Source organism: Anser brachyrhynchus, assembly GCF_964034855.1.
Source record: "Anser brachyrhynchus genome assembly, chromosome: 5".
Lineage (NCBI taxonomy): Eukaryota > Metazoa > Chordata > Aves > Anseriformes > Anatidae > Anser > Anser brachyrhynchus.
In genome coordinates, this window is record NC_137699.1 from 2453003 (window position 1) to 2469750 (window position 16748).

General features: G+C 34.6%; 1 protein-coding gene across 8 annotated transcripts in view; it reads left to right on the forward strand.

Annotated features, from left to right (window-relative positions):
• The window catches only part of SBF2 (SET binding factor 2), a 255910-nt gene that overhangs the window by 228233 nt on the left and 10929 nt on the right, over positions 1-16748 (forward strand). For all 8 annotated transcript variants that reach the window (XM_080593227.1, XM_080593222.1, XM_080593223.1 and 5 more), the window contains 5 exons: positions 535-636; positions 1750-1935; positions 10108-10234; positions 11655-11782; positions 13695-13928. In XM_080593227.1, the coding sequence (XP_080449353.1) occupies positions 535-636; positions 1750-1935; positions 10108-10234; positions 11655-11782; positions 13695-13928 (777 nt within the window). The remainder of the gene's footprint in view (positions 1-534; positions 637-1749; positions 1936-10107; positions 10235-11654; positions 11783-13694; positions 13929-16748) is intronic.

Sequence of the window (16748 nt, forward strand, 5' to 3'; positions counted from 1 at the left end):
TAGCCAGTCTGTCCAACAGCAAAAAAAAAAACTGTTTAATCTATCTAAACTATTTCAGATAATAGATTTTTTTTAATATTCAGTTCATTAATTTTCAAATTCCAGAAGATTGCACATTAGAACTATTACCTTGTAAATGTGGATTCTCTCATCAAAGTACTTAGTGATTTTATGCAACCTTAACTTTTCACAGGAAAAGATTTAGTGTTAAGCCCAGAGTGGAATTTCTCTACAATAAATCTGTCAACTGTGTCATTCCCATTCCACTTTTTATGACAAATGTTTTATTACAGTGCTTATTGGTTTTAGTAGTTTAAGTTCTTATCTTCAAATATTTGCTTAGTTTTGTTGTAGTTCAAATTAAAATCCTCTGAGATTAAGTTTTTTAGTTTTCTAATCTGTTACATCAGTTAATTTCTCTGATATATGTAGATTTTGTAATACATTTTTAATGTTAAATACAAAGGGATTCTATTTATTGAAAATATCTAGACATTTCTCTTGAGTGTGTTATTGATTTGCAATGCTCTGTAGCTTCACAGGGTAATGCAATTGAGTGTGATCATCTCAGAGCTCCTGGAAAATGGTTCTTCTGTTATAGTTTGTTTGGAAGACGGCTGGGATATTACTGCACAAGTAAGCTGCTATTAAAACCTTGAAATAACTAAATAATAAGAAAAAAACACCAGGCAATACTTCTTTACATATGTGATTGATAATTTGATATAACATTTAAAAAAAAAAAATGTTGTGGCAGCAGGGACTAGCATACATGAATCCTTGTGTTCCTTTGCAATTTACTCCATGAAAGCGTTCATTAAAATGAACTTTTACCAAAAGTCCTGAGGGACTTGGAATTCTAAGGCTTATCTATAAGATCTGCATTCCCATACTTGGCCATATGGAAGAATGAAAGATGAAAGTTGTCACAACAGATGATTTATCTTTTTAAATACAGTATGCTTTAACATAGAAGGGAAGGAGCGGAATTCTTTCTTTTGCCATTCACTTACCATAAACGAAGTCAGGAGAGCACACAGAGAGAAAACTAACTTTGTGCCAAAATGACTGCAACACACCTGCTGCAAGGACAGATCACCAGAACAGATAACATTGTGAAACAAACTGTAAATTATGTAAATGATGACCCACTGCCTCATTTAATGGATACATTGTGTCTATACATAGTTGCTTCATAATCCAGAAAAATTGTAATGAATAAAAACATCATGTACAGCCAGCATCCTTATTTCAGGTTAAAAAAAAAAAAAAAAAAGAGAATGTTAACATAATTCTTGCAATCGCTGTCAAACAGTGAAGAATAGAGAAGGACACTTACATTGCTGGAGGTGGGAGAAGTCTGTGCTGCATTTTAAAATCTCTTGGGATGCTGTTTACAAGAACAGGCCGAAGTTGGCTGGTGAGCACCCTAGCATGGCAACAGTGCAGAAGCTCAAGTCACCCTCATGACCAGTTATTTAATGCTTTCTTTGTTGAGGTGTAGGCAGTGCTATCTTGTAAATAATATCTTACTAATTAAGTCACAGTTTAATTAAGGCTCTTCCATGTGAGATGCTAATTGTATGGTTTTATAAAAATATGTAACGTATCTGGTAAGATACTTGTAACTGAATTTATTTGAAGGGTTTGGTTTCCTTGAACTACGAACAGATTATGGAATATTTATTTTCATTGTATAAGGTGTTCTCCTTTTAACTTCTGTCATTCTTATCCTGTTTTGTGATCTAGGTAGTATCTCTAGTGCAGTTACTCAGTGATCCCTTCTACAGGACACTTGAAGGCTTCCGAATGCTGGTGGAAAAAGAATGGCTCTCGTTTGGTCATAAATTCAGTCAACGAAGTAATCTGACTCTCAATTGTCAGGGTAGCGGATTTGCACCTATTTTCTTACAGTTCTTAGACTGTGTGCATCAGGTAAGTCCATCCATATCTAGGCATAGATACCACTATTTCATAAGCGATAGATAACTCTTTGAGAGAAGACTAGTAGCCTTCTTCTCTGGGTTTTATTAAAGAGAATGGGCTTCACATTAAGAAGAGCTGGAAAATGAGCATGGTTGCCTGGAGGAAACTGACCATACAAAACAGACTGTCTATTAGGGATGGTTGGCACTATGGATCTTTTAAGGTGATTCATGCAGAGGTTTCAAACCGATGTTTTTTAAGGGTAAGACTGGCTTTTGGCAGTCTGGAATGCCTTAAAGCAGCAGAAGAAATTGACAGGTTGTTAATACAGTGAGTAGACAGTTTTTAATTTCCTGTGTTTGACTGTGTCTTGTACTCTGTCAGTTCTGGGAAAAAAAAGCTACATACCACCTGTGTAGTGGTCTGTGATGTTTTCAAACTCTAAAGTAGAGGTTTGTTCACTGAAATTCTATTTTTTCTATTCAATGCATTCCAATAGTCTACTATGCTGCTATTACTTCTAGACAAGTAGAGCTACATTGCTAGTAACAGCAAAATTTTGTTGGGAGTACTTTTATACACTCTTTCTCTTTGCTTATGGTCTGGTGAGTAGTTTCTCCTTACTGAGGATAATTCTACCTTTTTTTCATATTTTATATTAGTCTTTAGTTTTTGTAACATACCTGCTCTAATGATCAACTCCATCCAAAAATTGTGTTTTGATCTTTGCTAGCTCCCATTCAGCTCCATTCTCCATACTCATTTGTAGACTTTTTTTCTTCAGGCTATAGAGGCTGAACTATACTTATAGCCAGAAGAGGGGTTCCTATTTCCTTTTTACCCTCAGCATATAAAGAGGGTCATGATTTCTCTAGGTAAGGTTTTTTTATTGATTTTGCTTGTCTTTTTTTTCATTATTATTTATTCATAATTAAATGCACAGAGGTAGCTATGGCAAGTCTGCTGCTACAGATAATTGCTATAGGTATATTCCCAGAATGGATGAGCTTCTGAGCAATCTGTCATTGGGCCCCAGCCTAATACCTTCCTTCTACAAGAGGGACTATTCTGGGGCAACCAACAAGAACAACCTGAGAATAGGAAGACCACTGGAAGTATCTCAAGAGCCTGACCCACATTTTGCTCTCAATCAGAGTTATTAAGGACAAACTTCCAAAGTGATTATTATTATGTAAATATTACCAGGGCACTTTTTCCATCACTAGTTGATTAATCTGGGATCACTCCAACAGCAGTATGGCAGTCCATAACTCTTCATTTCAGTTTTTCAGATCATGCTCTTGCATAGAAACAAGGTCAAGGCACAATGATTAGGTTTTTGGAAGTATTTTGAATTCAAGACTATGATCTTTTTCCAGGAAGTTGGTTGCAGACCTGATCATCAAGTGAGCATTATTAGTCAGAAACTCTACTATCAGGAGCATGTTAACAGATGTACAGGATGGTTTTGAAGTAAAACAAGTGGTTATCACAGAAGTAAAATGTTGTTGTTCTTGGAATTCTGCTTTTCTCATACCAGTAAAATTTTCTGGTCATATCAGCCCAAGTAATGGTTCTGCAGGCTTTATGTTCTTGTAGAGATTTCAGTTGTAATTTTCAACTTCTGTAGTTGATAAAAAACAGGTTTTATGGGGTTCAATAATAGTACTAGGAAAAGAAAGAACACAACCTATAGAAAGCTTGAGAACAATGGGTCACCTAAGATGTTCTTATTTTTCTGTATTCTGTATGTTCACAAGAAGATGAATGCTCACAGTTACATGGTGTAGCAAAAGTCAGACTAAGAATTTCATGCTTATTTCAGATTAATTCTATAGTCTGTCCTCTTTTTCATCTCAAAACAGGAAATATAATGCTTTGCAGATTCTCTGTGTGTGCAAACCCAAGATAGGAGTTGGTATAGTTCCTCTTGTATTTGTCTGTTTTTTTTCCATTTCTCATTTTTCTCACTGAAAAATCTGGGTGTTACTAACCTGCACTTAAAGTATGGTTGACTGTCTCACAGAATAAGACTGTTAAAGCACCCACCTGCTTTCTTGGAACAGACGTTCATGGTGAATTCTTGCATGGAGTAGACCCTGAAAGAGAAGTCAGCAAGTAGACTTACTCTGTTGCCCGGAGCAACGTCCACAGATTAGATAACATGCTAAACCAATGAAAAATAATCTTTAGATATCTGGAAGAATGGTAATGAATGAGTTTATAAGAAAATGCATAAAGACTTAACCGAAGAACATGTTGCAAATTGTATGTATCCCAATGTTAAACAACATTGTCCATCATTATTTCTGTCTTGCAAGTGAATAAATCATATCCTTGGAATCTGGTTCTGTTCCTACAACATTAGAAAACCTTGCAAGTATTTGTCACATCTCCTGTCTTATCAATCCATTTCCCAATGGCTGTGATCCTCAGGTTAATTTTTATTCAAAATGGGGAGATTTCTTTGAGGAGAATCAATACTACATTTATCATTCGAACAAGTTAATCTACTCTCAGTTGTCACTCAAATTATTCTTTATAGTAACTTAAGGTTATTTCTCCTTTTCTGAAGTAGAAGGAAAAATAAGAAGAAAAAACAAAAAGACAAGAAGAAAAATATCTGCGTCTTCAAATAGTGAGACTCATCTGTTGGGTGGTTCATTCAGTTCTTTGTAAATCATTTGTCTGGTGCAGTTTCTCTCTGTTATCAGATGTGTTCTTGCTTTAATGAACTGGCTGGATAACATTGTTTGTTAGTAAAATGGAGTAAATCAGCATTTGATTTGAAGCAGTAGTGTAATTTTGAAGTGAATCCCTTAAGCATCTCCCCTTACCGTTTGTTAATGGTTTTTGGTACATGTCAACTACATTCTTATTGAAAGAATTTACCCAGAACTTTTGCTTCAGGTGCGTGCCAAATGCTCACCAGCTCTTAAAAGGATCTGAACCAACAATTTATCACTTCTTTTAAAACCATACAGTAATCAGTTCAACTGGACCAGGCTAAATCTAGTCCAAGTTAAAACAAATATGTCGTGTAGCTGCTACACTACCTCGTCACCAGCAGCTTGGGCTTTTTGTCTGCTTCTTCTGCTCTGAACTACGTGCTAATGTAGACACAGCCTTACATCATTTTAAACATCCTGTTTCTGACTATGGGGACACTTTGCTCCAGTCTTGCTGTAATAAATCTTAGAAAGTTGGCTTAAAGTAAAACAAGGAAATTATCCACGCATACCTGTAGAGTAGATTTTTCCTCAAGTCCAGAGGTCACACAAACTTTGGAAACAAATGAGTTATCCGGAACAAAGATGAAAATTGGCATTCAAGGATTTTTTTTATTGTCCTAAAATAGGTTGTCCTCTGTCTTCTTCTTGGCAAAATTCTTGTATTTTCTTTGAGTTATGTCTAACACAATCTGAAGTTTTAATAACAAAGAATAATGGATTATAATTTTCCTGACTTCAGAAATTAGGTCAAAATGTAAAGTGGGATAAATCCCTGCTGTTAACAATTCACAGGTGTGACTCTGCCTCAAGGTGCACTATCTCTAATCTTTACACTTTCTAGGGAGACAGGGAGGTGGAGGAGCAATTTCAAACTTTCCATTGTGCTCTAAGTGTTTTTTCTAAGACTAATCTTGAAATTAAAGTATATATGATGTTACTTTTAACATCATCCAGGATTGTTTTCAATTTGATTTGGTTCTCCTACATGATAGAGGAACATCCCTTTAGCAATTCATCTCAGATACCAGCTTTGATAGTATCTGAATCTTCTCTATCTTCAAGAGTCAATAAAAAGTATACATTTCATTAGCGGGTACATTTTATGTAAAGATCTGTACCTTCTTTCCTCTCTCCTCTCTCCTCTCCTCTCCTCTCTTTGTGTTTTTTTGTATAAAGCTGTGTCCACATACCCTGGCTGCAGCTATGTCAGGAGAAAGGTCACCTCTTACAGGCCATCTGGAGCTATTTATCACCTCCTCTCTGGTGGACATGTTGTTCTTCCGGTCTGCTAGCTGAGGGGTTCATGTGAACCTGCCTGCCAAAATGGCAAAAGAAAATAGGTAGAAAAGACCTACTGTGAAAATCTTATTTTGATGGGTACAGGTCCAGAAGTGGCTTTTCCTGACAGTCAATCTGACAGAGGCCATAACTTCTTAGCCAGAGTGACAGGGCTATCTAGGGACTGTAATCTTTTCAAACAGTGTATCTTCATTTGAAAAAGTACCTGTGAATACAGCTTGACATGTATAACCAGTGTATTATAGATAATACAGATTTGTCTGTTATGAGAAAAAGGTGTGAAGCTAAATTTCTAACACTTAAAGCTACAAGTCTATTTAGAATGCAACTCTGAATAGGTTTTCTGGAAATAGACATGAAGACTAACCTAGTTCCTGATGGCATATATTGACTTATCAAATTCTAACAGTATGGTAGCAAACTCTAGGGAGATTACTTGCAAAGTTAGATTAATGGTTGAAGTTTCACAGGAATTTACTAAGAAAAGTAAATGTACTTAACATCTGTACTTGAACATTTCTGTTAAGCTTGAATGGTTTCTGTACAACTTATTAGATGACTACAGAACCCAATTAGACTGCAGATTCACCCTGATATCTAATATATTATGTTCAGGGTTTTTTTAATTGACTTGTTCACTGGAAGTAAATATTTGGTCCTTTCAAAAAAAATTCAACTATTATAGTTTTGACATACAAGGTAATAAGAAAATCACTATAGAGCCAGTATGGATTAAATGTCATTGGTTAAACTAATGATACAGAGAAAACAAATGAAGCAGTGATTCCTAAATTAGAACTACATCATCTTGTAAGAAGTCATTGTTTATGCCAATATCTCCAGGTGTCAGCTGAATTATTAATGCAAAATCATTCTTTCACAATAGCAGCATCTGGCAGATACTCTCACTGCTTCTAAGAAGACTGAGTTTATGAAAGTGATGTCAGCGCAGGAAGCTTTTCTTATTTTTCTTCTGTATCTATTCAGTAATTTATTCAATTAAAACAATGCTTTTCTAGAATTGACTTTTTTTAAGGCTAATGAGGAGCTGTGTTATAACACCTTGAGTAAAAGGAGATGAGTGTGCTACTGTTAGTGATTACTAGCACAGAGCATTTTGGACTACTGTATTTCTTATGTAAATGAAGTAAATATTGATATATAATGGAACGACAAAACCAAAAGGTACTGGAAAACTAAGAACAGCTGACAGAAGTGTAAAATTACTAAAAACATTTAGGAGAGATTTAAATTAATTAGGAACATTTTGATTTGAAAAAGGAATTCTGAGAAACTGAGTGTATTTAATCATAGTGTTAGAAATGCCTATAGGCTTACTTAGGTTTTAACTGTTCGTATATTATGGAGATTAGGAATTCTAATAAGTGGTTGTAATTTTTAAAGATACTGGGTTCCTGTAGCCTATCTAGAAATACTTATCTAGGTGGTATGTGTTGAAATTGTAAAATATAAAAACTGCTTCTAACTTACATACAGTTTTTGAGTAAAACTCTTGAAGTCAGTGGATTAATTGAAATGGGACCAAAGAGTTTCCAGAAAGAAACCAATCATATTTAACCTCAACCTAAGTGGTTACATTGCTTACAGTAATGAATAATCTCTCTTGCACATTTATTTTTAATTGCTTAAAATAATCCAATTATTTTTTCCAATATTACATTTAGAATGTATCACCTGTAATACTGGAATTGTATTTTATCAGGAACTTTTTTTCATGATAGCTCATCCATGTTTTGGATTTTGCGCACAGTGCACTCATCTAAGCAAATCATCAATAACAGTAGTGACTTTCCTCAGCTGTGGTATATTTCCCATCTCCAAGTGTACTGAAATGAGCCACAACCACTATAATGTAGTTACTGTCTGTATTTTTCTGCCTTCATCAAATAAATGTTTTCGGTGGTAGTTGTTTTTACTTTTAAAAGGCAACTTTTATTATTATAACTTCTATTTACTTGCAGTTCCAGAAATCTTAGAAGTGGGATCGCTCACAATACCTATATGCATGATAGGATTTTATTACCTACTTATTCTTCCAACTCTTCAAATTTATTAAACTAATTACTAGACCACAAGTAAAAATTAGGACTCTGTGTAAGTCATATCAAATAACAGAGTATTCTAATTTATCAGAAAGACTTTCTTTCTAACAGTGTATTAAATAAAACCTCCTAACACAAGGTGGAAAATATATAGTAAGCTATTTGTATTTGCATTTATGTCTCTGAACACACAAACACACATAAAGCGCTTTTTGGGTTCTCAGCTCAAAAGTACATAAGATCATTTTTGAACAAAATTATTGTATTCTGATTATATCTTAATCTACAATATGACAGAAAAGATACTTATTTTTTATAAGGGTAACTAAAAAGTTACTTTGTCTATGAAGTTAATCTTGAATTTATTATAGAAAAAGTTTTGCTTAGCATTACTCTTACAAAGCAGTGAAGGTATATAGTCATTTGTATCTGGGAAAAAGTGGGGAATAAAGTAAGAGTGGGTATATTGAACTGAGATCTCTTACCGTATCTTAGTATTTTAAATGCCTAGCCATGAGCTAATATTGACATATTACAAGAAGTGCTCTGACCAAACTGCTGTGTATGTATTTATAGGGTTTTTCAAGGAATTTTCCTGTCACTATTGTAAATTTGATATTTAATCTTTTCTATTAGACGCATTTTTTGTTTCTTTATTTATTGTTGTTTTTTCAACTAGTACATGTGATAATTTAAACATCAATGAGTTTCAGATAATCTAATTCTTGTTTCCTTAATACTGAATAAACAAGTTTCTCTCTTTAGGAACTTATAAGTAGAGATTAGAGAAAAAAAAGGTGGAATGGGAAAATAGGAGTGGTGGGAATACAAAAGGCAAGACGTAGGAAGATTGTAAAAATAAAGTTATTTTACAAGTTTGATGTGAAGCTAGGTAAATCACTCTGAGACATATTTCAAATGTTAAATTCCATTAGCAATTTCTTCCTGATTGTGAAACTTTATTTCCATTGTAATTGGGGGATGTTTGGTTCATTACCATGCTTAATTCTGAAAATTAAAATCACAGTCAAAATGTGTACTAGAGAGTAAATTTTAAATCTACAATTAAAACATGAAACTTGTGAGCAATATCTCATCAAGATAAAATTTTGTCTTAAAGTTTATATGGAGAGCAATAATGTATTTCATTAATAATTAATGTAAACAAATTTGTCCATGAATATTAAACTAAATGCCTGAAAGCATATGCCAGGCTCTTTCTGATGATGTTCAAGAGGAAGCAGTTGTGAGGAGCCAACTGTCCCACATTGCTGTACTTTAATTTTTGTCGTCTTAAACATCTGATCCTGACTCCTGTTGGAGACATTCTCTGAATTAGAACCCAAGCCTAACTGAAGATAACAAATTAAGATGTTATATTGTTTTTACTATTTTAAATATATGTGAATAATGGCAAAACGCCTCCTCAGTATGTTTTTTGTTCCTTCATACTTCAATATTTTGCTGTATAGTTTGAAGACAAGGAAATATGTATAGACTAGCAAGTACTTCAGAAATGAGCCATTCCAGCAATGACAGATAGAATATCATTTGTCAGCATTGCTCCTGTACGTTTGCTAGTTTGGATCCTCAGCAATACCTGGAAGTCCACTGTAAAATGTGCCAATTAAAGTTTGATTTCAGCTATGGAAATGCTACAACTAGGAATACCATCTTTGCCTATAAATTTGCATGGTGTCTCATGAATTGACATAAAAGACTTTTATCCAGTTTGATTACTTTGAAGAATCCTGGGTTTTATACAGCGTAAAATAACGCTTATAAAAATATATTCTATCTGCTTTGAAAATTTTTTGCATCATAGACATGAATTTAAATGACTTTAAAATATCTTTAGACAAAATGTAGAAGGGTTTCTATGTACAGAGAAGATAGTTTCCTGTGAATGCATTTGTATTCTATTGTATCTACTTATATAATAATATTAATACATATAATATTATGTATCTATATATACATCATATATCTGTATATATGTATATACAATAATATATATATATTTAATATTATGTATCTATTTATATAATGCCCCAAAATTATCTTTTTTCCCTTTCATGTATTTCTAGATTCATAGTCAATACCCAACAGAGTTTGAGTTCAATCAGTATTATCTGAAGTTTCTCGCTTTTCATCACATATCAAATCGATTTAAAACATTTCTTCTGGATTCAGACTATGAAAGACTAGAACATGGTAGGTGTGATGTTTGTTTATTGCATATTGTATCTGTTATCCTTGTTTTTCTCTTCAATATTTGGTCTACAAAAATTTGCCTAGTTTGAGATGGTTCAGTAGTTGCATGGTGATGATCTAATGAATTTCAGTTCAGTAATATGAAGCAAAATATAGGTGGTTAATGTAGAGTTTTCTGAAAGAATGAATCCTGAGACATACCCCTGATTGGACTAAGAGAAGGCGAAAGAAAGTAGTGCCATGCCTCAATTTATGTTTGTTTTTTGTTTGATTGTTTGTTTGTTTTTAGAAATTTATCCACTTGGTTCAGTTACCCCTATTAAAATTCCTTATTTTAACAGAAACAAAGTCCTTGACAAGCTTTCAGAGAGTGCATGACATTTGAGAAGAAAACTTTCCATCTGCTGTCTCTCACTCCTTTCTCTTGCATTCTCTTCGGTGTTTCTGTTCTTTTACATTTTTTTTACTCCCTGCACATATCATATCCAAGCTCACTGGTTCCAACCAAGGCCTTATCTGCCCTCACAGCCCTCTTATTAAGACTTTACAACCACAGTTGAGGCTGTTCTTGGAGCTTGTTCACTAAGCACAATGCTTAAGTGCTCTGAATTTCACTGCTTTGTTGGGTGTTTCTCATGGCATATGGTCAATTTTAATCCTTTTCTTAAAATCTATAGTAACCGTGAAACAGATTAAACTTGAGCAGCCATTTTATTTCAGCAAGAAAAATTTATTTCCATTATTTACCTTGGTTTGAACAAAACATTGGAGTCGATTAACTCCTGTCTTTCCTTCCAACTTGTATTTTTACATGGTTCTACAGTGTGTTATTTTTTTTTTAAAAACATGATTTTTTATATAGTGTAGTTATACTTTAAAATACCAACTGATCCAATATAAAATCCTGTTTCCAGTAGTCTGGCATAATTATATGTCCTTCCAAAGTCATTTCAGATAGCACAAATCTATGGCTAACTATTTACACTAGCCTGATCTGTTTTGCCTGAAATTAGTTGGCAAATAACTCCAGGTGCAGCTGGCCCAGCAGGTGGGAAGGGCTGATAACATCTCACGGAAGGGGGCAGAATCAGTTAGCAGGGATTTGGTGATCTGTTGAAGCAGCATAGCTGAATGCAGAAAGGGACGTTCATAAATGCACTCAAGTATTTCAGTAAATTTCAGAAGAGTATAATATAATTCTATTGAATGTTTTTCGTACAAAAGTGGCGTTTTGCCAATTTGTGGTGGAATGGCAGTTACAAAGCACAGCAGTTGTTTCATCAAATACAATCTCTTACAGCAATGGCATCTGATGGCAGATTTTACTACACATTTAGTTTGTGACATTTCATTTGGCTATGCTTCGGTGTTTGTTACATCTTATCATAAGCTATCTTTTTACTGCTATTATTTTCTCTAGGGACATTGTTTGAAGATAAAGGAGATAAACATGCCAAAAAAGGAATTTGTATTTGGGAATGTATCGAAAAAATGCACAAAAGGAGCCCTATTTTTTTCAATTACCTCTTTGCTCCTACTGAAATAGAGGTATGTTTTTTTAAAAAAAAAACAAAACAGGTTATTTGTTATTTTGAGTGATACCCTGACTATGTTTTGATACCTTAATTGTTCTCAGCTGAATTAAGCATTTGGCAGACGAAGTTGACCCTCCTTGATTGATTGCTCTAATGTCTCACAGGCTTATATTCTCAGTCATCCTAGTTATGGAAATTTCATGTAAAGGGCCAATTCTGTAACATGTTTATGCATACCACTGAGGAAAACAAGGTTATTTGTTTGATTTCATTCAGTTATGACTTATTATCAAAATGATCTTAAAATTTGTGCAGCTATTTAAAAAAAATACACAGTTATGGGAAAATGAGTTTACAGTACATTCCAGTCACAATGGGATACATTTCATAATGATCTGATTGAATATTATCTATATCACTGTCTAATATGATATTATGTATGCTCACTAGATTTGACTGCATCTTAATTAGGTAAAATTGGCAATACACTCACCATCATAGAATTCTGCAATAGTCAGGAAGGAAGCAGTCAAGACATCTCAGGAACTGCAAGAAAAGGGTGCTGCTCATACTGTAGGTCTGGAGACAAGGCTGATTTAAGATGATCCAGCCTTCCCCTGCCCTGCAGATATTTACTAATGTGCTGCTGTCTCCTTTGCTAGTGAGCTTCACCTTGATAAATCATTTGTTTGCATGTCTGTCCACTGCTGGTGTCCAGAAAACATAATGACAGAACAGTCTCTGCTGTTTTGGAATTCTTGTTGCCAACGTTACTTTTGTTGATGATTCATGGTTTTCCATTTTCCTCAAGCTTTTTCACCACGTTGTATGTAAGCATATGTAACACCTGGCACTCAAATCAGTAATATAAACTGACCTCATTTAAAAATAAATAAAAATAAGTTATCTTCTTTAAGATGTTGGCAGTCAACAGTGCAGACCACCTCAACCCACATACATACCACACACGCACCTATGCTGACTAAATAAAGTGGTGGTACAAGAGAGAGGAGGGAGAGAGAGAACTAGAGGGTTACACTGAATGGATAGGAAGTTCTTCACCTGTCTGTTTCAGAGAGACATCTATTTTCTCTGTTAGAACCATCACTGTGATCAATTTGGAGGTTGATAGGCATCTTGCTCACTGTATGTTCTATCTATTTTACTGTATGCAATAGTGTGATTAGTAAGCAGTTAAGATTTGCTTTCAGTATTTTGATAGTATTTTCTTTCTCCTTTTTTGAACAAACTATTTTTCCTCATGTGAAATGGTGTCATAGTAGCAGAATAAGTGATTGTGACTGAACATCACTCTTCAGATGTTGAAATTGCCCATTGAACTGAGGCATTAATTCCCATTAATTAAGATATATCAAACTGAGAAGATTACCTTTTTTTTTAAAAGGAAAAAAAAAAAAAGTATGTCTTTAATACAAAGTCATCTGTTTTTAACTACTCTGAAAGCTTTACAGTCTCTGGCTGCTTTCCTCATATTGTTGTGGTTATTCCAAGTGTTTGGCCACCTAAGTTATACAACCTTTCTCCTTTCTCTGATGGTCTTGGTTTTTCTGCTGAGGAAAGTTGAATGGTGATTGCTATTGAGTACCTTTTGTACCTTTAACAAGGGGGCACAAAGACTGTAAGGATAGCAAATGTGTATGCTGAATTGGAGTTCGTGGTAAGCATTTGTTTTAGTGGAAGGATAAATAGGAGCAGTATATTCCCGAAGCTAGTATTACTTTTACTTCTTGATCTGAGCCATATCCCAGGATCTTGCTGTGGAAATTATCAAACTGCAATATTACTCACCCAATGCAAAATACTGCTAAATTTTGAATAATCTAGAAAATACAGGTATTGCATTTTTCAGTCTGAAACTCAAAGACTTGCTTTTTCTCATTATAATAAAACTTTCTTTCAAATAGGCATTGAAACCAAATGTAAGTATGTCCAGCCTCAAAAAGTGGGATTACTATGTAGAAGAGATTTTGGCTACAGGTCCTTCTTATGACTGGACCATGGTGACTGCAAAATGCAGTGCTTTAGAGGAAGCTGAACAAATGGATGGTTCAGTCTCTCAGACTAAGAGGAAAATAGTATGGCCATGTTATGATGATGTTAAAAAACTACAACCTGATGCCATCAGCAGCCTTTTAAATGTAAGTACATGTGTTACAAAGAAAAATAAGTTATTCTATATTTAGGAAATTTATATTTACTTTTTATTTATGTTATTGCCCTATAGATACACTATTATTAAAAGGATCATGATAGCTGGTCAAAACAGGTATTTAGTAAAACTGACCTTTTTTTTGGGGGGGGGGGGGGGGGGGGGAGGGGAGCGGACTGATCTTGGGAAGTGATGGTTGGTCCAGGAATCATTTTTTTTTCTGGGGGGGACACTTCAATAGTAATTAATAACTATGGGAAAGACAATAATGGATGCATTTTTTCACTGTTTTTCTGAAACAAAAAGGCAGGTAGCATAATAGACCTCTTGGTTGCCTTTTATAAGAAACGTACAATCTGTTCTTTTAATTGGTGCAAATGATGAAGCTATCTTTCTTGTTCTGCTTCTATCAATTTAAAGTATGTGTATGGTAAAGATTTCTAAAGAGATCATTAAAACAGAGTCCAACAGCTGTTGATTTAGTTGAGAGGCAAATACATGAAGATAGCACATAGCATCCTGGCTCAAATTTCTCAACAAAGATTTCTGTTATTTCTATTAGTATATTTATTTTTACTGGGACCTAACTCATACTCTTAGATGCTTCAGAATATTTTGGCACATGAAATAGATGCTTGACTTGAGCTTTTTCTTATTTGGGCTCAGGTAGGCTGCTTAGGTTTTGTTCTTTCTTCATTAGAAAATGAAAAAGGATCACATTTAACATGGTAATTGTTGTAGTTATTTAGAATGATTGAGCACCTATATTTTCTTAAATGTTTATTGTTTAATTGTAATTAACTAGCGGTCCTAATGTTTAGGTTATCATCTGGATTAACAGCTCAGAAAAAATGACATTCTTCATTTCCTGGAGCTATTGTTTGTAGCCACGTGCATATTCAGATATATACACCATATACCTTTTTTTTTTTTTGGAAAACTTTTTTTTTTATTATTTGCAGACTTCTCTTTATATTAGAGCTAGTATTATGAAGCCTAATACAGCAGTTCTTGGAAGTGGGATATGCTTTGGGTCCCTGAAATTCCTGAAATTGAAGATGATTTTTAACAAAATCTTAAGGCAGGAAGTTTCTGAATGGATTGGAATCCTTGAGGATGGACTTGATTTTGCCAGAGAGTTAGCCCCATTCAGGAACACTCCTGTAATCTCTTTTGGTCAATTCCATCCAATCATAATTGATTAAAAAGAGGAAAAACGACCAATTTTAAAAAATAAAATAAAATTCAGCCATGAAATTCCCCTGGACTCAAAAGAGGATAGCCAGAACTGCTCAGATCTTATAACTTCACAACTGCAAACAGCCTAACAATCTCTCAGCAGGGGATCTCGTATCAGGGATTCTTTCACCAAAAAAAGAAAAAAAAAAGAGCTTTTGTTTCAGGTAACTGGAGGCCAGAACTACAATAGGAATATAGTAACAGTGTTCTGCATTTCTTCCTGGGGTAAATGTCAAACTTATCCTATCCTATCCACAACTGTGAAAAACTGCCATAGAACAGGAAAATTAGCCATGTTATAGCCCAAAGATATGTGGGTCAGATTTTATAGAGTTTAAATGTTATTTGTGAATTAGGTTATAGTAATAAAAGATAGCAATGGAGAGGAACATTTGGAAGACTAGGAAGGGGTTGTATAAAGGTTATGAAAATACTCTCCTAAGTTTAAAAAGCAAAGTGAGCTTTCTTTTAAAACAAGTTGTTAATTTAGGGCTATTGCTGATGTAGGAGAAAGACCTCTCTTTAATCATAAATCCATTGAGAATGTATTGGTATCCAAAAACGCTTGAGCTGAGACCATATTCAGCAATGGTAAACTATTAGGGAAGGATGATTCTCGCTTTGTTTATAATGATAAGACCTAATATAATCATTCTAAAGGTATTTTTTTAATTGAAGACAAGATAATACTCTTCAAGATGTAAATCTGGAACAAAGAAGTTATTAAGTGTTTCAATTCACAATATTCCTTGGTGCTTTTCTGCGGGGAGCAAAAGGCGTAATATTTTAGCAGTAAATGTTCTAATGTGTTTTGGTTACATAACAATCCACCTTTAACCAGACGTGTGGTGGTTCTATAGTTTCCATAAATCTTCATTCTTATGAGTTTTAGGAAGTTAACTAATCTGAAAATTTCATTCACTTAATTCTAAATTAAGCCTTTTCAAGATTGTAGATGACAATGTGCATTTTAAAATACAAATTTTTGTGTAAAACTTCTCAATTCACTTCCCACTGTCCTTTGCCATGAGCAAGTTGTGATACATTATAAATGATCTAACCAGTCTGAGTAATGTTCAACAAAGGGAAGTGCAAAGTCCTGCACCTTGGGAGGAACAATCCCATGCACCAGTATATCCTGGGGGGCCACCACCCAAAGAGTCATAGTCATAGAATAGTTTGGGTCAGAGGGGACCTTAAAGACCATCCATTTTCAACCCCCCTGCCATGGGCAGAGATACCTTCCACTAGATCAGGTTGCACAAAGCCCCATCCAGCCTTGCCTTGAACATGTCCAGGGATGGGGTATCCACAACTTCTCTGGACAACCTGTTCCAGGGCCTCACCACCCTCTGTACAGAATTTCTTCCTTATATCTAATCTAAATGTACCTTCTTTTAGTTTAAAAGCTGATCATCCCCAACTCTCTCAGCCTTTCTTCGTAGGAGAGTTGCTCCAGCGCTCTGATCGCCCTAGTGGCCCTTCTTCTGCACTTCATCTAGTAAGTCCAAGTCCTTCTTGTGTTGGGAGCCCCAGAACTGAACGCAATACTCCACATGGTGTCTCAGAA